At 37.3% G+C, this 22,390-nt stretch overlaps 1 protein-coding gene across 2 annotated transcripts in view; it reads left to right on the top strand.

Moving 5' to 3' along the window:
* The window catches only part of LOC134345289 (arf-GAP with coiled-coil, ANK repeat and PH domain-containing protein 2-like), a 146,114-nt gene that overhangs the window by 119,450 nt on the left and 4,274 nt on the right, over positions 1 to 22,390 (top strand). For both annotated transcript variants that reach the window (XM_063045718.1, XM_063045719.1), the window contains 6 exons: positions 471 to 655; positions 3,240 to 3,335; positions 3,819 to 4,027; positions 6,123 to 6,232; positions 9,422 to 9,532; positions 12,999 to 13,057. In XM_063045718.1, coding sequence (XP_062901788.1) covers positions 471 to 655; positions 3,240 to 3,335; positions 3,819 to 4,027; positions 6,123 to 6,232; positions 9,422 to 9,532; positions 12,999 to 13,057 — 770 coding nt within the window. The remainder of the gene's footprint in view (positions 1 to 470; positions 656 to 3,239; positions 3,336 to 3,818; positions 4,028 to 6,122; positions 6,233 to 9,421; positions 9,533 to 12,998; positions 13,058 to 22,390) is intronic.

A 22,390-nucleotide genomic window follows, 5' to 3' on the forward strand; every position in this document is an offset into this window, starting at 1 on the left:
TCTGGTCATTTTAATTCCTCAGATATTGCACTCTAAATTAGTTTAACTGGTCAATCATTTTATTTCAAGGAGATTTAAGTTTTGTTTATTGTACAAAATGAATTTCTTCCAAAGCAAAACATGTGAAATCTTAAAGGAAGTGATTAAATGTTATAAATAAATGCACGATTTCCAACAGTTATATGAATTACTGTTAAAAGTATTAATTTTACTTGATGCTCTGGTTAAGAATTATTTGATGGATTGCAGGAAGATTTAAGTGTAGAATAAATTGTATGGTTTTTGTAATGTAAAATGCATGCTAATTCTCAGATACAAAATGTCAGCTATCAAATAGAAGTATATAGATTAGCAACAAATGATGGTTGTGTGCAATGCTTTTCACCAGGCACATAACCTTGAGTTTCTTTTAAAATGAGAGAATTCATGCACATTGTAATTTACAACTATTCATGCATAACTATTACCAGGGTTGAGAAGGAAAATTGGATCAAAGCAAAGTATGTTGAAAAGAGGTTTATACAGAAAGCTCATGGTTTTTCTTCATTAAAACTTCATCAAAAGAATGTATTACCACCAACCAGTCAACTTGAGGACATGCTTGAAAGGTCATCCAAACTTCTTTCTGTACCGGGGACCTCTTCCAAAACTTCAGGTATCTTATCTGTTACATCATATGTGGAAATATAGTAAGAATTATTGATGACTCATTGGGGCTTGGGGGAAGTTATAAAACAAAGATGCAATACATTGGTCTGGATTTTGTGGTCAGTGGCAAAATCTTAAAGCAATTCTCTGCAAGTCCAGTGATGAGTGCATCATGAGTTCTCTTTTTTCTGACCTTGATTGCTCTCAGGAGGATCCCTGATATGCAGCAAAATGAAGTCATCAAGCTCATTGATACCAACACAATTAGTGAAATTGACATATAGCAAAACAGGGCGTGAAAAGAACTATTTTAAATATTTTAAACAGATTAGGAATAGATTAAAGAAAGGGTGAAAGTTTTAAAAAATAAGTATTTAAATAAAGTAACATTTCATTATATTAGATATTGGAAGGAATTTGAATTAATATTTCTTGAGCCAAGGCTTGATTTGAGTTGGTTAAGCAATAATACTGGCTTAATACATTGTTTTTAATGCTATCAAGTATAACTTTTTCTCTACATTCTATACTGAAAAGAGTTTGTAAGTGGCTGAAAGTTTTGCCATTTCACTGATTTTTGGAGATTGTTTGAGAAGTCTGAGTAAGAAACCAGACTAGCAGGGAATCACAGAGGGGATCTTTTGAATTTATTCAAGTAACCTGAAATTGATGTCAAGCTCATGATATAATATCTTGAATCATCCAAATGGATATCTGCTCATGACTTCTCAGTAATTTGCTTGCAATCCAAAGATGAGAGTGCTGAACTCCTAGGTTTGAAAGGACGATTTTATAGCATTCCCCATAGTACTTAGGTTCACAGAGACAGGGTTAGGATTGCATTCCTCAAACTCTTCCCACAACTCTTTCCCCCTCCCCCACCCCATCCAGTAATGTAATGTTCTTTGTTTCATGGGTGATTGATGTAGAAACATTTGGTAATGTTTCTCAGCTGTGTCCATTTTTGGAATTGGCTGTAACTATGTTTACCCACTCCAGTATGGGCACAGTTGAGAATCATCTGGAGAGAGTTTGGGAAAATTTGGGGGAAAAAAAATTTATAGAGAAGTTTTAATTAAAAAAGGAAATGAGGCTAGTTTCTCTCTTCATTTAATGACGTCCCCGAATTGCCACAGCTTGTTGGCTGATATTTTGGGCAAATAAGAGCAGCATACTACCCTTTCCCCAAAGTAGAGGAATCCTGAAATAAGGGTTCTGAGATAAATCAGGGTCTTGCTCAACGATAGGTCAATCACTGTTCCATTCTCGATCTGCCTGCTGGTAGAATAGGCAGGTGATTCCATCTATTATCCATGCAGCCGTTTCAGAGACTGGTGTCATCAATGATAAGGCAGTCAGAAGGTGACTTGGTAATCAACAGTATGCCAAACCGTCTTCCAACTCGAAACATTAGGCATGTATCAGCAGCAACACGCAAAATGCTGCAACTTTGCATCATCTATGGATAAGTGCTGGTCCACCAACGCGGTAACCTAGCCCAACGTCATAAGATTGAAGGTTTTACTGCCATTAGAGGCACAACATCCAGCCCATTGTTCTGTTGTCTGTTAATTATTTTATACCAGTGGAATCTTTTCAATTGCAGATTGCATAAATATATTAAGTCTACCAAACTCAGTAATTCACTTCAAACTATTACTAACTAACAATCTCTTTCAATGTTCTTGTATTTTTCTTTGAATTTCTCAAAAGCAATTTCCTCTGTTTTCCTCTGTTTCAATGGCTGCTTTGCTTTGCTAACATGCATGTAACCAGCTGCTGTTAGTAACACTGAGCCACGTCGGGAGTCTCTCTTCTGTCCAGATGAGCTAGACTCGCTATTCTCCTACTTTGACACCTCTTCAAAATCTAATAGTAGTAAGTACTGCACATGTGTAGCTTTGTGGTGCCCCATGCTACAACATTATTCCACTGCTTATTTCCACTTCATGGTTGCTTGATTTCTTTTGTGTGTGTGTGTTTTCTCACTTCCCAAAGCATTTTAAAACATGCTTCATTCAAATAACATTTTCCATTATTTTTTCTTTTCCTCTTGCATTAATAGTTGGTGTTTAATCACACTGGATATTGTAGAATTAATTGCAGTGTGAATTGATTTATTTAGTTGCAATTGTGAAGTATTATAATATTTGGTTTATTTGGATGGTGCTGTTTATGTGTGTGTATATATATTTTACTGTATTAAAATATTCTGGCAAAAAGTAAAATCATAGATTCCTATGACACATTTGCACAATAAATCAGATTTTTATATTAATTTTATTTATTTTGAAACATTCAGAATGCAGCTTTGCCTCAGTCTTTTCCGATCAATAATATTGTTAAATTTTGACCTTTAGGCAAATGAGTCACAATTTGAGCTGAATATGGTTTAAATGCATTTTGTGTGCTTAATATATACATGTAACAACAAATGCGTTATTAGCGTAAATATGACGTGCTGACAGGGGCAAAATATTTCAATGTCACTGTGCTCAGTTTAATTATTTAGTTTTGTTTACAGAAGCTTTGATATGTGAGTTAAAATTTGACAAATTATCAATCATGCTTAACTTCTCCATTTCTTTAAGGGGTAAAAAGTTCAGATGGTGGTGTGCCAAATAGCTCAGATGAGAACAAAGATGATGTAATGTCTTTGACTTCCAATAGCAACTTATCTGAGACAGGTTAGTAAGACAGGTCAAATGTAAAAAGCTGCACATGTTTAATAACTTGAGATATGAATGCAGATCTATTCTGTTTTCTCTTTTTTCCTGCATGTTGTTCATTTAATGTGGTTTGAACTCATCAATCTAACCTGAGCTTTGATCATCAATATACAATCCTTAATATTGTTATCAAAGATGTGTAATTGTATGAAGACACAAAACAGCAGATGCTGGAATCTTGAGCAACAAACAATCTGCTGGAGGAACACAGTCAGTTGAGCAGCATCTGTGGAGGGAAATGGACGGATTGGCCGAAATATCAACTATTCATATCCCTTAACAAGTGCTACTTGACCCACAGCATTGCTCCAGGATCCAACATCTGCATTTTCTTGTATTTCCGCATGCAAATATATATTTATTATGAAATTACTGGTGTCAAGATTGTATAATTGTGAATATAATTGGCAGTGGAAAGTATATTATGTTTTGTTTCTTTAGAAGTTTTGGAACCATCTACATTAGAAGAATATAGGAATTTGTCTGGCTTGCAGGAAGTAAAGATGATTCCTCCAGGATTACAGTTGTACAATGCTGCTCATGTTCGAAGTCTTCCTGATATGGCAGAAGCATTAGCTCGTGGCGCTGATGTGAACTGGGTTAATCCTGAAGATAATGAGGCTACTCCTCTTATTCAGGCTGTGCTTGGGGTAGGTTTGCTGCCAACTAATCTGCCTCTATCATGGAAATGGACAGTAATATGGTTTGGCTGAAATCCAATGAGACCAGAAAATCAAAGTGCAAAAGATAAATGAATTAGTCCAACTTGCGGATCGTAGGTTAAGCACAAGTATCCATCCAGATTGGTCTTATTTTTAACATAGCAGTTCATTTCTAAATTTTCATTTCAGGAAGGTTATTGTCAACATTTGTTTTATTTTCCTATATGATGGGAATTGGTATGAGCAAGAACAGTAGGAAGAATAATTTAAAAACAAATACCTAGAATTGTTACATCGGGCTTATGTACTTGTACCTTTACATAGCGTAAAAACGATGTGCTGAACTTAACCAAGTGTCTATCAGCCTACTTTGACCCCTGAATGCAAATATCTGGACTGAAATTTAATTTAAGATAATGGGGTACATGCATGATAATTTTGCATAATTCACAGTGATTGATCTACAAGCTTATTGTCATCCAACTGTACACACGTCTCACTGTGGCTTGCAATGAACTTGGCTCATAAGCTAACAGCCATGTGGCTCAGCATTGCATGGGTAACAGTGAGAAGGCCATATTCAATAAGCAACCCACATTTAGGGTTGGTATGATTGCAGCTCGACCAAATAGAAAAGCTGGAACGTTCTGTTGAGGGAACAGAAATTATGGTGAATGCTGTATAAATGCTGCTCCATGCAAAGTTATTATTTGTCAGGAAATAACAGATCTTACACCTGCAGAAACTTAAAGCAGAAATATATTTACAGATATTTCAACTTTAGCAAACAGTTGATAGCAAAGAAGAGGGCCCATTACAGTTAAACCAGTATAAATGTCCAATAGACATTGGAGCTCATTTCTGAATAGTTGGGTGCTTCGCTTTAATTACTCATGGCACTGACCTCCCGTCACGAGCCACAGTTCGAACTTCCTTTGAAGGCTGTTACAAAGAAATGGCCAACTCAGAAGTATTGGCGCTTCCTCTTTGGAAACATTTGTCTGCACAAAGCACTTTTTACAATGGGGTCTCTCCTTCGGGTGGGATTCTGCGAGCGTCTTCCCTTGTGCTCTTCTCTGCCCGCTCCTCCTCCTTCCCAGCCCTGCCAATCAAAGACCCAAAACCAACTCTCTGTCTCCTAGAGATCTGATGCTGCCATTCTGTACTGAATGTTAAGTGGCATTCCACTGGACAGAATGTTATTAAGAAAAACCCAGTTGGCTAACACAACATTCCTAAGCAGAGCAAATGACTCCTTATCTTAGCAGAAACCAAAATATGAATTGTGAAGCTTAATTAGCAGAACACACTACGTTTTACAGAAAAGCTGCAGAAAATAACATACCCAACAGCATAACAGTAGGATTACAATAAAACATGTTCTTAACCAGGGCATTACACATGTATACAGCTAAATGAAACAATGTTCCTTTGGGACCAAAGTACAAAACACAGTACATACATCACAAAATATTAACACAATATTAACAAATAATAAAATATTCTATAAATGTACAAGTTGACAAAGTGCATATGACATAGTTAACTGTACAACAGTATTACTGCTACTGGCGCTGTCATAAATAATGTGTACTTGGTGGCAGCAGGGTCTTCAGAAGTCTCACAGCCTAGCAGAAGAAATTGGTACCCAGCCTAACAATTCTTGTTCTTACACTGTGGTACATCCTGCTTGTGGGTAGTTCAAAGCGATTGTGGGACGAATGAGAGAGGTCCTCGACAATACTGAGAGCTCTGTGAACCAGTGCTTCTGGTATAGTCCTGGATGCTTCCTCACAAACTTTTGCGGTCTTTTGTGGTCAGATGCCTTGCAATTCCCATACTATTCTACGTAGCATTTATTTACCTCAACATAAAATCGGCCACGAGGCTGTAATTAAGCTTATTTTCATTTTCCTTGTGCGCTTTTTCCTCGCCTTTCACTTTTTTTTCCTCTCCTGTTTTTTCGTGTAGATATGTTCTCTGTTGTCTTTCCTGGACTGTTGTTAGTTGATGTTTTACTTTGCCTTGTCTATACCAATTTTGGATCTTAAGAAACGCAAATATTTGTTATGTTTTATTATAGGGATCTTTGGTTGCCTGTGAATTCCTGCTACAGAATGGAGCAGATGTAAATCGCAGGGACTGCCGAGGGAGAGGGCCGTTGCATCATGCCACCATCTTGGGGCATACTGGGTAACAGGTTTATTTAATTTCAGTGATGTGTCTTGTCTTGTGTACAATATATTGTCAATACTCAGAGTAGACCCCAAGTATTTTTCTTCTCAAACCTGCCTTAGTATTTTAAATCTTTGGAAGAGTCTTCAAAAAAAAACAACTGGAGTAATATGGCGTAACACATTTGACAAATGCTTGAGGACTAGAATTAATTTTGGTATTTGATCTGAATAGTAGGTAATTCTTCCTTTCAGTTTTCAAAAATTTTGCCATGAAAGTGATGTGAAAATGAAGCAGGTGTGAACATGAAACAAATCACTGGAAGTAATGTGAGAAAGATAAGGGAAATGATTTGATGCCAGAGTGGGCAACAGTGGTCTTTTGCTCACCATATTGAAACACAATGTGGAAAATAATGCTTGTCCAGTGTTCACATTTTGTTTTGCTGGCAAATGAATGTGAAAGTCATGGTAATATCAAAGTAAATAAGACCAGTTAGATGCACAGGTTTGAGAATTGCTTTGCAGGCAGAAAGGAGAACATGCACAAAGAAACATGATGAAATTCAATGTTAAATGTATATCAGGGCACTTATAATTTAAAAAGAAACTCATTTACCGCAACTGGTATCATCAAAGCTGTAAATTATAGAATGGACGCAATCAAATATCCTGAATTAAAAGAAATCAGTTTACATTTTGTTTACATTTCAAAAGTATGTAGAGTATAATGTTGGGAGGAGTTCCGATCTTAACTGCTTATAGATCAGATGATTTTCTTTGTCAATCCTTTTGAAAAGAGCAGGAAGGTTTCTAAATTTTACAAAATTTATATCACTCTAACATTGTTTAATCTTATCAAATTAGGCACAGAGAAGTGGCACAGAAGAAATCCTTTCATTAATACAATGTGGTTGTACCGGCAACCTATTTTCATTTGTAGTAAGCTGATTCTCAGCAAATTAGGATCTTGGTGTTTGACTATCTGTCGTGGATCTCGGTCTGAATGAGGTTTGATTAAGGTTAAATTAGTAAAGTCTTGTAGGATAAGTTAAAGGTAGACAATGATAAAATAGACTATTCTGGTCAGAATAATGTTTGGCTACTAGCCTACTGTAGTTATCCGCCTAGGTTACAGTATGTTGAGAATTCTGTCGCACTCCTGACAAGTTGTTTTGAAATTGGAGAATATTTATTATCAGAAAGTGAACCAGCTCATTAAAAAATTATCCACCTTCACGCTGACTTTTGGGTTAGTTACAAAGCTGGCCTCTGGTAAATTATCACCTTCTCAACCTTTTCTGCCCTCTGTGCCATTGTTAGATGTTTTTAGAGGGTGACTTGGTATTGATGTAAATGCTGAAGACCAGAAAAAGTTTGTTAGACCTCTCTGTGTTGCCAAAAAATGTCCATTTTATGCCTACTCCAACATTTATCTTTGAAAATCAGCTCAGTAGTTTAAAAAATGTATTAATAATCTTGAAAGTGCATACTAGCCCATGTCCAAGTACATAATTATGTGAATCGCTTACTGTTGCTAACAGTTTTTAGTGATCTGACCAAACACTTTTTAACAGGAATATAAAATTTGTAAGTCTTTGAATGTATTCTGAAAGTAATTTTTTTTAAATGGTGGAAAAGCAATTGTTTTTCAGATCATGGTAGTAGTTCAGTTTCTGGGATCCTGGAAATATTTTTATGAATGATGAGCAGAAGGGAATCAATGAATGAAATAGAGTGAATTCCAGTTAATTAATCCATCAGTTAATTACAGTACATGCTGATTTGGGACAACTTTTAAAGAACAAAACCTAATTATGAAAATAGCCAGGATTCCCTTCATTTATTTGGGACATTAAGCCACTTAATAGGGATGGGAGACTGTTTCCGAATAGTTTCTAATTAGCATCAATTGTACTTGTGTGGCTGTTAGACACTACACCATGTTTAGAGTGATCAGTCTTTAAATACCATAGCATCAGTTAGTTGCATTGTTATCCATTTAGGATGACAGACACTGGTTCAAAAAGTAGAGATTTTTTGATAAACTTGTTTTTGTTTCGACTTTAAAAAAATTCCAGACCTTGGCTAAGATGCCATAAAAAGGTTTGACACTAGTCGAAAAAATTACCCTAGGTGTCTGCACTGATTTTTATCTATAGTTGATCAAAGGAACATGGCAGTACATTGGATAAATTCTTCCATCGATAACTACAATGAATTAATAGCATTGTCTTAATATTAGGCTATTGCATATGCAATCTCCTAGTCTGTGGAACAGCCTGTAGTTTTAACTTCAATTTACTGTTTGCAATTTACAAAAAGCTGAACGTTCATGGCAAGCTTCCTGCACTTATTTACATAAGATCTGAAGCCTAGTTCTTGTTTGAATTAATATCTGCTATAAAAAGGATCTAGTGCTTTCCTAGCGTATATGACAAAAAAACTCTTCTCGGGCTTCCAGCTGGGAAACCCGCATCAAGGAGCACATGAGATGTATCCCTTTGGGTTACCTGGAGAAATTGACGGTAGGAGAACATGGTATTCACAGTGGCCACAGGATTGACTTTGCCTGCACAAAACTACTGTGCCATGCCAATAGCTTTTGGGGCCACCTGTTGAAGGACGCTATTGAAATAAAACCAGAAGAAAATAATTTTAACAAAGACAAAGGTCTCACTCTAAATAAGAACTGGAATTCGATTGTTAAACAAGTTGGGACAATAGAAACCTGATTGGATGAAGACTAACTAATCAGCAGGGACAGATGATGGGGGTCTAAATACCACCAGACTATAGGTGCCTAGGCATCATCCCTAATGAAGATGGCAGAGTTAGTCATCAGGTCGCCAGTTAAAATCAATACCTCTACCCAGTTGAAAGCCTAAGAAGAGTTTATTCATAATATTTGCTATATTCACATAACTCTAGAATACTCTTTAACAGTAAAATTGATCATTTAGAGGCTCCAGAGTAGTTCCAACCATGGAAAGATTACCTGTCCTCAAAGTACTGCTGCTGAAGGAAGGAAATTATATTTGCACTTCACAATTGTGTAATTTTTACTATATCATTGTTTAGCTTTTAAGTTATAGTTTTTTGAACAATTGAAAATGTGTAAGATTCTGGTGTGAAGCTATTTAATTTTTTGTTGAAAGTAAGTGCCATTAATTTGCAACAAAACTCATACTTTTCTGCTTTATCTTAGGCAAGTGTGTTTATTTCTGAAACGAGGAGCTGATCAGGATGCATTGGATGAAGACCAGAAAGACCCACTCACCATTGCTGTAGAAGCAGCAAATGCAGATATAGTTACATTGTATGTATTGATATATACGGTGTATTTTAAAGCACTTTTTTTGTCAGGTGTAAAGTATTAAAAGTCATTAAGCTCTTTCATTCTTTCTGCTATTCATTGAGAATTTGGTTACCAAATATCAATCAAGAAAATCAAAGGGCTTGATGAAGGGAAGGATTAGATTGATCTTGGAATGAGTTAAAAGGTTGGCATAACATTATGGGCTGAAGGGTCTGATGTATTATTCGATGTTCTAATCTGAGATACAAAAATATTGAGTCAGAATGTTTCTTTTCTGGAAGAATGTTTGATACTTCTGTTACCTTTATCTTTGGTACAGCTGATAATGATTTTATAGCCCTTTAATCTTGACTCCTTCACCAGGTAAATGTGCCTGATTATTTCCTGTTAAAATGCCTTTAACGTCCATGGGACTTAGTCCTTGTCTTTGTAATCTTTTCTGAACCTTGTAGCTCTAGAAGACCCTGATGAATTTCTTCCTTAGTTATATCAGCAAAGTCCAGTGTGTGTATTTGTTTAATGTTGAAGGCAATAAGTTCAACAGAAACACGAGGAAATCTGCAGGTGCTGGAATTTCAGAAACACACATAAAAGTTGCTGGTGAACGCAGCAAGCCAGGCAGCATCTCTAGGAAGAGGTACAGTCGACGTTTCGGGCCGAGGCCCTTCGTCAGGACTAACTGAAGGAAGAGCTAGTAAGAGATTTGAAAGTGGGAGGGGGAGGGGGAGATCTGAAATGATGGGAGAAGACAGGAGGGGGAGGGATGGAGCCAAGAGCTGGACAGTTGTTTGGCAAAAGGGGTATGAGAGGATCATGTGACAGGAGGCCTAGGGAGAAAGAAAAGGGGGAGGGGGGAAGCCCAGAGGATGGGCAAGGGGTATAGTGAGAGGGACAGAGGGAGAAAAAGGGGGGAGAGAGAGAGAGAGAGAGAGAGATGGATGGGGTACGAGGGGGAGTTGGGGCATTAGCAGAAGTTTGAGAAGTCAATGTTCATGCCATCAGGTTGGAGGCTATCCAGACGGAATATAACGTTTTGTACCTCCAACCTGAGTTGGCTTCATCTTGACAGTAGAGGAGGCCATGGATAGACATATCAGAATGGGAATGGGACGTGGAATTAAAATGTATGGCCACTGGGAGATCCTACTTTCTCTGGCGGACAGTGTCCCAGACGCTCCCATTTAATTCCACGTCCCATTCTCATTCTGATATGTCTATCCACGGCCTCCTCTACTGTAAAGATGAAGCCACACTCAGATTGGAGGAACAACACCTTATATTCCATCTGGTTAGCTTCCAACCTGATGGCATGAACATTGACTTCTCAAACTTCTGCTAATGCCCCACCTCCCCCTCGTACCCCATCCGTACCTATTTATTTACATACACACATTCTTTTTCTCTCTCTCTCCTTTTTCTCCTGCTGTCCCTCTTGCCCATCCTCTGGGCTTCCCCCCTCCCCCTTTTCTTTCTCCCTAGGCCTCCTGTCCCATGATTCTCTCATATCCCTTTTGCCAATCAACCGTCCAGCTCTTGGCTCCATCCCTCCCCGTCCTGTCTTCTCATATCATTTTGGATCTCCCCCTCCCCCTCCCACTTCCAAATCTCTTACTAGCTCTTCTTTCAGTTAGTCCTGACGAAGGGTCTGGGCCAAAACGTCGACTGTACCTCTTCCTAGAGATGCTGCCTGGCCTGCTGCGTTCACCGGCAAGTTTGATGTGTGTTGCTTGAATTTCCAGCATCTGCAGAATTCCTCGTGTTTGCGAAATTAACTGGGGTTCCCTTTGTTTATTTGGGACACTCTGCCACTCAATTGGAGTAGGAGACTGTTGCTGAACAGTTCCTCACTACCGTCAGTCACATGCATTTGCATGTCCGTTAGACACTATACCGTGCTTAGAGCCATCAGTTTTAAATAGAGTCAGTTGTGTGTGTTTGTGTTCAAAAAGCAGTGGTTTCTGTCACTGGTAGTTGGTGAGAAATAAGTAAAGACAATTCAGAACTGTTTTGCTCACCAAAGTTTCAAACATTCAGGTTGGAGATGTCAGAAACGAGTGGGAGTTAAAATGAAATGATTTCACTACTTCAACAAATTAGGAATTACATGGAATTAAGGTATCGACAGTCATCTTGAATATTACAATAAAAGTAAAGATTTGCATTATGCAGTCATCGACAGCATTGTCCATTATCTACACTCGGTGTCCGTGCTGATTTTGTTCATTTAGAGTCAATCAAAAGAACACGGCAGGATACCCTGGATGAATTCCCTCAATGATAACTATTAGAAACTAATACTTGTTTTGTACTACTGTGGAAATATTGGTAATGTTCTAATTTCTTCATTTCATTTAAATACTCAATTTCTCACACAGTTTGTCTTTTCTGTACTTTTTGCTATTTCCATGAAACTTCAGCTGATTGGGGCAGCTGCTTAAGTGGGCCAAAATATACTGATCCCAATATGACCCAATTAACTAGAATCAATTTTATTCTGATAACTTTGTTTCCAGCCAATATTTTATATTCTTCTAAACAACTCTTAAAACAAGTAAATAGTTGTGTGCTCTTAAGTATAAGGAATGTTAAGTGTATTATTATTGAATGCATTGACTATTGACATTTAAGACTACTTGAAAATATCCAATAAACTGCTAATGTTCCCATGTTATACATGTGTTCCTGTTCTCGCAAAATCACAGAAATAAATGGGTAGCTCAGAACTTTCCACCACCTTCAAGCTACTTTTTGTAATCTATAGTTAGATTTTAAGTGTTTTTTTTATTTTGTAAACCAGTTTTCTTCATCACTTAAGCTTTTGTAACCTTTTGGATTAGAAGAGCATGTTTAATGTAGAAAATGGTCTTCCATATCACAGCGGGTGAGAAATGACATGGCTAAAATGGCCGATCATGCTGTGTACATACATCTATTGATGCTTCTGGACACATCTTCAGTGATGTTCCTGGAATCATCGGGTGCTTCGGGTCTTTCAACATCATGCAACCTCCTCCAGGTGACCCAGCCGGGGCTGATCAGACCCCAGCTTATGTCCAGATGGCTAGCTACTTATGACTCCATGGCTCCCCTCTTTTGAGCCACAGCCATCTTGAGGCCCTCTCTGCCGCATCGGTGGTACTGCGGATGGCTCTCCTTTTCCTCTCTCCCTCGATGCCCAAAATGCTGAAGGCTCTAAGTAAAGAACGGGCTACGAATCCCCTACAACCAACCTCCACTGGGAGACACCTCGCTCTCCATCCAGCCTGATCATAAAATCCAGAAGACACTTGAGCACTGGTTCTTGTTTAATCGCATAATTCATGCAAACAGTGACCAGTTGCCATCAAAATGGAAGACATGCTAGCCAAAAATACAAGTTGTTACAAAATATATTGAAGTTTTTATTAGTATTTGGACCTAACACTATTACATTCCTAAGGAAGCTTATATATTCTTGTTTTTACAGATTGCGCCTGGCAAAGATGAATGATGAGATGCGAGAATCTGAAGGTCTTGGACAGTCAGGTCAATATTCTAGTAACAGTCATACAGAGATGCAATATAAAAAGTGCATACAGGAATTTATTAGTTTGCAGCTAGAGGATTCTTGAATCACCCTGAAATTTAAATGGTCATCTAAAGATTAGTTGTTGGGACAGGAAAAGTTGGAGACAGGTGGTTACTTCAACCAATCAAAGGACCAATGTTTTGACCAGCTAAATCTCAAAAAGAGAATCTTTTAATCAGGAAAAAAAATGCACGCCAAAGTTTTTTGGCAAATGTAAATCATGCTGAGTACTGCACCTCAAAAGTTTAAACCAGTATCTGCAAAGTAATATTTTCCTGAAAAATTTCTGTATGCTTTGGTTTTCATTGTTTAACTTGAAATTAATGTTAGATATTTAAAATAGATTTTAAAATATGAATGTAAATTTTATTGCTGAGTTGAGTCATTTTTATTTTAAAGTGGTGAAAATAAGAAGTCAGGGAAGAATTATTGTGTACCTCAGTTTCAGAGTTTGTATTCCTAATTTTCTCACCGAATCTCGCTACCCCATCAAAGGCACTGACTTTTGTTTTTGCAGTGAAATAAGCTTTGTTACTTTGCCCAAGTTATAATTCTTTTTATGTAAAACAATACAAAGGTAATTGACTGTAGAGTGCCTTGCAGTCAATTCTAAACCACGTTTTTATTCCTTCGCTTGCACTTTGCAGAAGGAATCATTGGGTAACAAAGCAGGAGCAGGGATTATGGGTTATTTTCTTTTCAGGTACAAGGAAAATATTATTTCAATTTCCCGTATTAACCTTCACTTTTTGATACATTAATAACCCATTTAACCATTCTGAGCTACATCTATTTCTAGTGTTTGCTTTCTTTTTGCACTTTAGCACAATTTATTCCTAATTGGGAAAGTTTAACATAAAAGATGGCATTAAGCCTGTTGCTAGGAAATGCACGATACCATGAGCTTGCTAACTCTACAATTTTCAGCAGCAAATCATTAAGTTATACACCACAGAAACAGGCCCTTTGGCCCAACTGGTCCAAGATTCCCATCAATGCAAGTTCCATTTGCCTGCATTTGGCTCATATCCCTCAACCTTTCCTCTCCATGTACTGTGCAGATACCTTTTTTAAATGTAGTTGGTTTCTCAACATCTTCCTCTATCAGCTCTTTCCAATTTGGTTGAAAACGTTGCCTTTCAGAATCATGTTAAATCTCTCACTGGTCACGTTTAAACTATGCCCTCCTATTCTTCATTCTCCAACCCCAGAGTAAAAAGACTGTGCATGTTCACTCTATCTATGCCTCTCATAATTTTGTACACCCCTGTAAGCCCTCCCCTCATTCTCCTATGCTCCAGTGAAAAAAGTCCCAGTCTGCTCAATCTCTCTCCATTACTCAGTCCCTCTAGTCCTGGCAACACACACACGACTGGAAATTTGGTTGATTGCCAAGCTTGGCAAAATGTGTGCAGACGTTTCAGCTCTAATCAAGAAGCCATCATCAGTGCATAGTTGAGGGTGTTGTCTCCTCAGAATGCCAGCTTATATACTGCTCCAGGATCCGAATGGATATTGATTAGAGGTCGTGATCTGGTTAGCTGGTTCAAAACACTAACCAGTTCAACAGTAGAAGATTCTGATTGGCTAGCTTCAAGGGAGGTCCTTTGGAAGTGTTTGCTTTGCTATCCAGATCCCGGGATTACTGGCGATTTGTTGATTGTTGACTTCGTTGTTTATCTTTTCTCCATAAGGGTTCATATAATGAATCTATGTCGATGTGTTCGTTGATGGATCTGTCTACAGAGAACCACACTTTGAGAAATTCTCATTCTTTTCCTGTTCTTGTACAAGTCAAAATTCTGGCTGTCATCCAGTTGAAATGGTGTCCTGCTTCATCTTCATGAGCTGATACCAGCAAGAGTGATTCGTGCCTCTGCTCACTAGCTGATGCTTGTGTAGCCTGTTCGATAGTTTTCTTCCTGTTTGACCAATGTAGAACTTGTCACAGTCACTACACTGGATTTTGTAGATAGCATTTGTTCAATCAGTCTCATTTTGTTGTGCTTTGAGTTTTGAAAGGTTCTTTCTCAAAGTTAGTCTGTTTGTAAGCAACTGTGATGTTGTGTTGCTGAAGCAATTTTGCTGTCATTTCCAAGATGTTATTTATGTACAGCAATAAAATTTGTTTATTTGTCATTCGAGTAATTTATATATTTGGGTTTCTGACCTTGAGGCACCTTCGGATGAAGCTTCTTGGATATCTGTTCTGTTGAAAGGTCTTGAAGAGTCTTGACTTAAGCGAGAAAAGAATGAGAATTTCTCAAAGTGTGGTTCTCTACAGAAGAATCCATCAAGCAACACATCAACATAGATCTGGTATATGAACCCTTATGGAGAAAAGAGAAACAACAAAGTCAACAGTCAACAAATCGCCAGTAATCTCAGGATCTGGACAGCAAAGCAAACACTTCCAAAGGACCTCTCTTAAAGCTAGCCAATCAGAATCTTCTACTGTTGAACTGTTCAGTGTTTTGAACCAGCCAACCAGATCTCAACCTCTAATCAAGATCCATCGGACCCTGGAGGACTATATAAGCCAGCATTCTGAGGAGACAACACCCTAAACTGCGCACTGATGATGGCTTCTTGATTGGAACCGAAAGGTCTGCAAACATTTTGCCAAGCTCAGCAATCAACCAAACTTCCAAATAGCCAACCTGAGCTACCAATATTCCACAATATTTCAAACCCTCATAACTCTTCCTTGCACTCTTTCCAGCTTAATGGTATTTTTCTTAGAGTGTGACCAAAGCTGAACACAATATTTCGAATGTGGCCTCACAAATACCTTGTACAACTGTAACATAATATCCCACCAGCATTTCTCAGTGACCTGAATGATGAAAGCCCTCTTGTCAGAAATTGCCAATTTGAGAGAACTATATATTCTCCAGGGCTCTACCCATCACCATGAAGATCCTACCCTCAATGTTCTTCCCAAGTTGCAATACCTTGCACTTATCTGAATTAAACTCTATTTGCCATTCCTCAGTCAACTCACACAGTTGATATAGATCTCTCTATATATCCTGATGACCATCTTTACTGTCAAAGACACCAACCATTTTAGTTCATCTGCAAATTTACTAGATATAACTATTTACCTTCTCATCAAATCTTTTGTAGGTAACAAAAAGACTAGCACTAAGCCCTTGTTTTTTAAAAAAAAACTCATCATGGGCTTCTGGTGCAAAAAAAAAGTCTTTCACCACCACGCTCTGTTGTCTACTATCAAGCCAATTCTATATCCCTGGATCCCAAGCAATCCAACTTTCCTTGGCAGCAACCATGTGGAACTTTATCAAAGGCCTTACGAGTGCCATGTAGACCATGGCTCTCCCGCACACAAAGCTATACTGACTATCCTTGAATCAACCCCTGTCTTTCCAAATGCTTGTCTATCATGCCCCTCACAATCCTGTGTAGTAATGTACCTACCACAAATGTCTGCTTGCTAGTCTGTAATTCGTTGGTTTTTCTTTGCAGTTCTTCTTAAATTGGTTAGTCACCCTCCCATCTTCTCTCACTTGACCCAATACTGATGATACATGTACTTCAGCCAGGGCTTCCACAACTTCTGTAGCTTCCCACAGTATTCTTGGATATACCTGATCAGGCCCGAGAGATTCTTTAACCTTCATACATTTTAAGACGTCCAGTCCTGCTCTGCTGTAATAAAGACCACCTCCAAGACCTCCCTATTACTATCTCAGTCTCCTAAGTCTTCATGTTTTTCTCCACAGTTTAAAAAAAGAGGAAAAGATACTCAATCTTTTCCTGTAGTTCCACACAATAATGTCCACTTTAGTGTTTGAAGGGCCCTATTTTCTCCTGAGTTACTCTTTTTCCCTTAATATACTTATGAACTCTCTTCAAATTTTCCTTCGTCTTCTCTGCCAAAACTATCTCATGCTCTCTTTTTGTCTTTCTGATTTTTTTCTTGCGTATAGTTCTGCAACCCCTATAGTCTACCCAGGATTTACTTGATCCTAACTGCCCAAGTTGCACTCCGGAAATTTTCCAGGACAGATTTCACAAATTCCATGCCTATCCAGGCTGTTAGTATTTTCTGAGTAGCCCAGACAATATTGAGGACATTAAAATCTCCCACTAATACAGCCCTATTATTCTTATAACTATTAGCAATTTCTCTGCGCACCTATTCCTCAAATTCCTGCTTGATATTGGCTGCTCTAAAATACAGCCCCATAAGAATGACCCTCCCCTTGTTTCTAAGCTCTACCTATATTGCCTCACCGACTGATCCTTCAAGCATGTTGCCTCTGAATACTGCTATTGCGTTCTCACTTATCAAAAAGGTAACACCCCCCCCCGCTTACCTGTACCTTTGTCACGCCTGTAGCTGGATGTCCTGCTACATTATTTTTAATGTTTTTAATTAATTGAATCTAAAAATATCTTCTCCAAATTTCATGCGTTTATGAACCTATTTCACTGTATGCATATAGGATTATTTGTTTTTAATTAATTTTCACTTCAATTTATATATTTAATCGTAAGGGAAGAAAGCACAACAGTGACGTTTTGAAATTTGACATCAAAACTAGGGAATGAGATAATGGGAATATAGGATTACGGTTGATGTGGGCTAAGGGATCTATTCCCTTGCTATATCTCCATGCCTATATAATTATTGCACAACTAAGGAAATGAGTAATATCAGCAAACATTACTGATACTGAGAATTTCCTATATTCCATTTACTGCTGATGGTTATAAATTTGCCATAATTACTTAATGGTTTCTGAAGGCTACATCTAAAATAAACTGCAGGATATATAATGTACTGTTAAAAGCTAAAGCCATATGTACTATATCTTGTGCAATGTTTATAGTTAGGTTATAATTGTACATCACTAAAACCAAACTGGTGCTAGCAAATACATCTGTTTCCTATTGTTACCTTTATTTTTGTCTATTTTTGCAAGTATACTTTTGAATGTATATTGTGTGCCTTTTTCTGTTCTTAATCTGGAATTATAATGCAGTATTTTTGTATACATCTTGTATGTACTTTCCTGCACTTTAAATGTAGCATTACTATAAAGGAAATACAGTCACTAATGTAAATGTTGACCTAAGTGAACATTCCAAAGTGTATGCTATTGTAGAAATCAACAGAACAATCCAGCTCTTGAGGTAGTAACTTGATATAAACTCCTGTGGTTGTAATGATGTTTGTAAAACAGAATTGCAATTTTAAAACTCTGGCTATAACTTTTGATAGTTTTAGCCTAGACTTGAGTTTGAGGCTAGTGCTGATATCAAGGATGTTTGGCTGCAATGATCTAGTGGTTTCTGTACTCAGCTGGTATTTCATTTGGGGATAAGCTATGGGAAATCCACCAGTTATATTGAAGAATACAGAATAATTACTGCCACTTATTTCTTTTATGAGCTCACAATCCATTTGAACTGCTTTTAACAGTTGTACCATGCAGTTCTGGTTTGCAGCTGATTCTCCAAAAAAAAATTATGGCTTTCTATGTATTCTGAATTATTTTTCTAAAAAAAAGCAGATGAACTTTGGGAACTTGCTCATCTGCTTCATAACCTGAGTAGTAGACAATTTCAGTATTTACCTATAAATGTCTTCATATGCAGCTATGATCTTAAAGGTTTAATATAAAATTGTCAGGTGATGGCTGCACAATTTATTTTTCTCAAACTTTGCAAATTTTAACATATGACTGAATTGAATTTTTGAATGCAATCGTAAGCCATAAGAAATGGTTCAAATGAAGAAAAAATGCATGTGCTTGTATTCAGACTTGTGGGGAATATTTGATTGTGTGTGTGTGTATATAAATGTATATATATATATAGAGAGAGAGAGTTTAGATTTATAGCTTGCAAATAATTGACTGCTTTTTCTCAAGTTGAGTATTGATTTGAATGTATATAAATCACGTATAAAAATATATTTTCTGGCAAAAGCTGAACTCCAAAATTGTTCTCCACTTAGTTGGTGCTGATAGCATTATTCTGGTTAAAAAGGGCACCTGATTTCACTAAAGCTTTGTTCTTCCCTGTTTTGAAATACATTACTTTTAATGTAAATTAATTAAGGTATTAATAAGGCAAGTTACCTATTGGAGATAGTAAAATTAAGTGAATAATGCCAGTATTTCACTTTTTACTGCTAGATGGGAGAATTAACAAATGCCAAAACAATTGGCCAAGCCAAAGCATTTGTATTACTGCAGAATGCATTACTGCCAAATGTGGAATCAGTTATATTCTCTATGAACATAACTGATCTTTCCAAACTTCATTGGCAGTTTTCAGACTTCTTTTTCCCAAAATCTTTGATATGCAACAATACTTTGTGTGTTAGGAACATGAGATTAGTTGAATATGTGCCATTAGTGTGAAAATGGGTAAACTAATCTTGTTGACTTGATTAAATAAGTGGTTTCTAATACAACATGCATGAGGGTTGTGAGTGTTAGTTTTAGAATTGCCAGAAATATTCATTTATGGTATCTCAATTCTTAATTAAGCACTTTGGCTAGTTAGTTTAATTCTTTCTATCTTTGATTATTTTTCAACACAAAGCCCAATTTTTGATTGAGGAGGTGAGCAGAGAGCTACTGTCAGATCCTCAGTATCTTTGAAAATATGAGTTCTGGAGAGTGTGTGTATTATACCCATAGGATTTGGTTGTATTTTCTCTCTTTTTGAACTGGTGTCTCTTTGTTTCTTACCAAAGCTGTGCAGAAAAGATTTTCAAAAAATCAAGATGACTGTCAAATTGCTTCTCCTATATGGTACTGTTTATTGAGCATTTCACAGGCTGAGAAGATCAGGTACCAGTGGATAGTATGTAGCAGGAAGCTAAAAAAAAAAATTGATGCCACACAGTTTTTGCTCAGGAGTGTACAGGGTTGGAGGGAAGTATTGGCATTGATAACAGATGTAAATCATTTTAAATGTGACAGCATGTTGTAGGTGAAATGCTGTAAGAATCATTGGGCCTTCGGCTATTTGCAATCTGTATTTTATTACAAAATGGAATATATATTTTAAGTGGTAAAAATCTAGTAAATATTGGTACAGGAAAGGACTTTGGAACATGAAAGGCAAATTTCAGAAATGAATTATTCAGGAGAGCAAGTAACTACGAGCATATGTTGTGTATTGGCCTTTATTGCTAAGTACTTTATTACTTGGGTACTTCGACTTTGTTAACACCATTCCTGGATGACTGTGAAATTTTGGTCTCTACCTATAAAATAGGTACGTGTTTTGCAAATAGTGTAGTGTAGATATGCTAGATTGATTCTGGAGGTGAAGCACTTGTCTTTTGAGGGGAGAGTGAGTCAACATAACTGAGATATATCAGGTTCTGTTAGGGTGGATGGGGAGACATTTCTCTCAGCATAGCAGTGTACGTAGTCTCAGGTTAAGGGTCATTAATTTAGAACAAATGAGAAATTTTGTATTAATGTTGAGAACCCTTGAAATCCTCAACTTCAATATTGTTGGTGCAATTGCTGAATGGATTTAATCCTATGATTCATTTATTTTTGGACATCAAAAGAATTCTGGGTCAGGCATAAAAATAGATGAAGTGGAAACTGCACAGTCTTGTTACGTTGAAACTGGATTCAAGAGGCAGTTAACTTACTGATTTTTATTTTTTTTACAGTCCTGCATTCTAGGTTTAGAATTTGGGGATATAGGAAATTATGATTATGCAAATACAAAGCATCATTAAATGATATTAAACTTTGGTTCTCTGCCACTTTACTGGAAACACCAGTGGGTAGTTCATTCTTGCAGTGGAAAACATAGGAACTGTACTAACTAGATTGCTGTCTTTTGAATGATTCAGAACAGTATTTTCGAGGTAAAATTAGAAGGGAAAATAATCTCTCTGAAATGAAAAGGGAACGTATTGAATGATTGGGAAATTTTGCAGTTAAAGCTTTCTTATTCTTTCTTATGTGTCTCTTGATTCTTGCACTCCTGATTTCAACATTGCTGCTTTGAGGTTCATGCAGGTACAGTAGTCCTTTCTTAAGGTGCAGTGTATATATTGTTCTCCCAATATTGTGAGTCATTCATTTGCCATTGCCAGACTCTCTTGTTTGTCTTTGTATGTCAAGCTGTTTTTTTTCACCTTTATCTGAACCTAAATTTGTGGCCAATTACAGTTTAAATTCTGTATATGTGAGTGGTGACAATTATGTTGAATTGTTTTTATTAATCTAAGCAAATTACATCAATCCCATTGTCCTTTTAAGACACTTTATGGCGCAAGATGTATGCTACCCATTTCCCTTGTTTGTGTTTTCTTTAAAGGATGTTGAAAATTTGGCTATTACATGTCTTTTTAAGAGCTGTTTCATGACTGCTTCCAAAATTCTTAACTTTGCAATGCAAGCAGCTGTTTATTTTCTGATTTAATGTACTGCATCAGATGAGATGAGATTTGGAAGCTAATACTTGAATTTAACCTTTGTGATTGAGTGTCATGTGAAAATCTTAGTGAAAATCTAAAATTCTGCATATGCTGGATATCTGAAACAGGAACTGCTGGAAACACTCAGTAGGCCAGGCCGCATCTGAGAGAAGAGTCACTGAGTGTGGCACAGACTCTTTGGCTCAGCTGGTCAACGCTGACCAAAATTCCCATCCAATCTCAAACTGTTTGGCACATATCCCTTTATACTGTTACTATTCATGTACCTTCCTCAACCACTCATTCCAATTGTACCTCCTTCAGAGTGGAAATGTTGCCCCCTCAGGTTCCTATTAAATTTCTCCCCTCTAAATACATGTCATTTAGTTCTTGATTTCCCAGCACTGAGGAAAAAGACAGTGCACATTCATCCTATTTATGACCCTCATGATTTTGTAAGTCTATAATATCATCTCTCAGTTACCTACTCTATAATGAATAAAGACCCAGCTGCTTTACTTCTCTCCATAATTCATTCCCTTGAGTCCTGGCAAAATCCTTGTAAATCTCCTCTGCACATTTTACAGCTTATTAGCATCTTTTCTACTGCATGAAAATCAAAATTGAACACACTATTCCAAAATACAGCCTCACCAGCATCTTGTACAACTGCAACTTAACATCCCAGTGTCTGTACTCGGTGCATTGGCTGATGAAAGCCATCTTTACCACCCTGTCTACCTGTGAGTCAGTGTTTCAAGCCAGAGACTTTTCAGTTCTGACACAGAGGTTGTAAGGTTGCAGGGACAGAAAATTGGTTGACTGGTAGGAGGCAAAGAATGGGAATAAAGGAGGTCTT

This window comes from Mobula hypostoma, chromosome 4 (genome assembly GCF_963921235.1).
Source record: "Mobula hypostoma chromosome 4, sMobHyp1.1, whole genome shotgun sequence".
Classification (NCBI taxonomy): Eukaryota; Metazoa; Chordata; class Chondrichthyes; order Myliobatiformes; family Myliobatidae; genus Mobula; species Mobula hypostoma.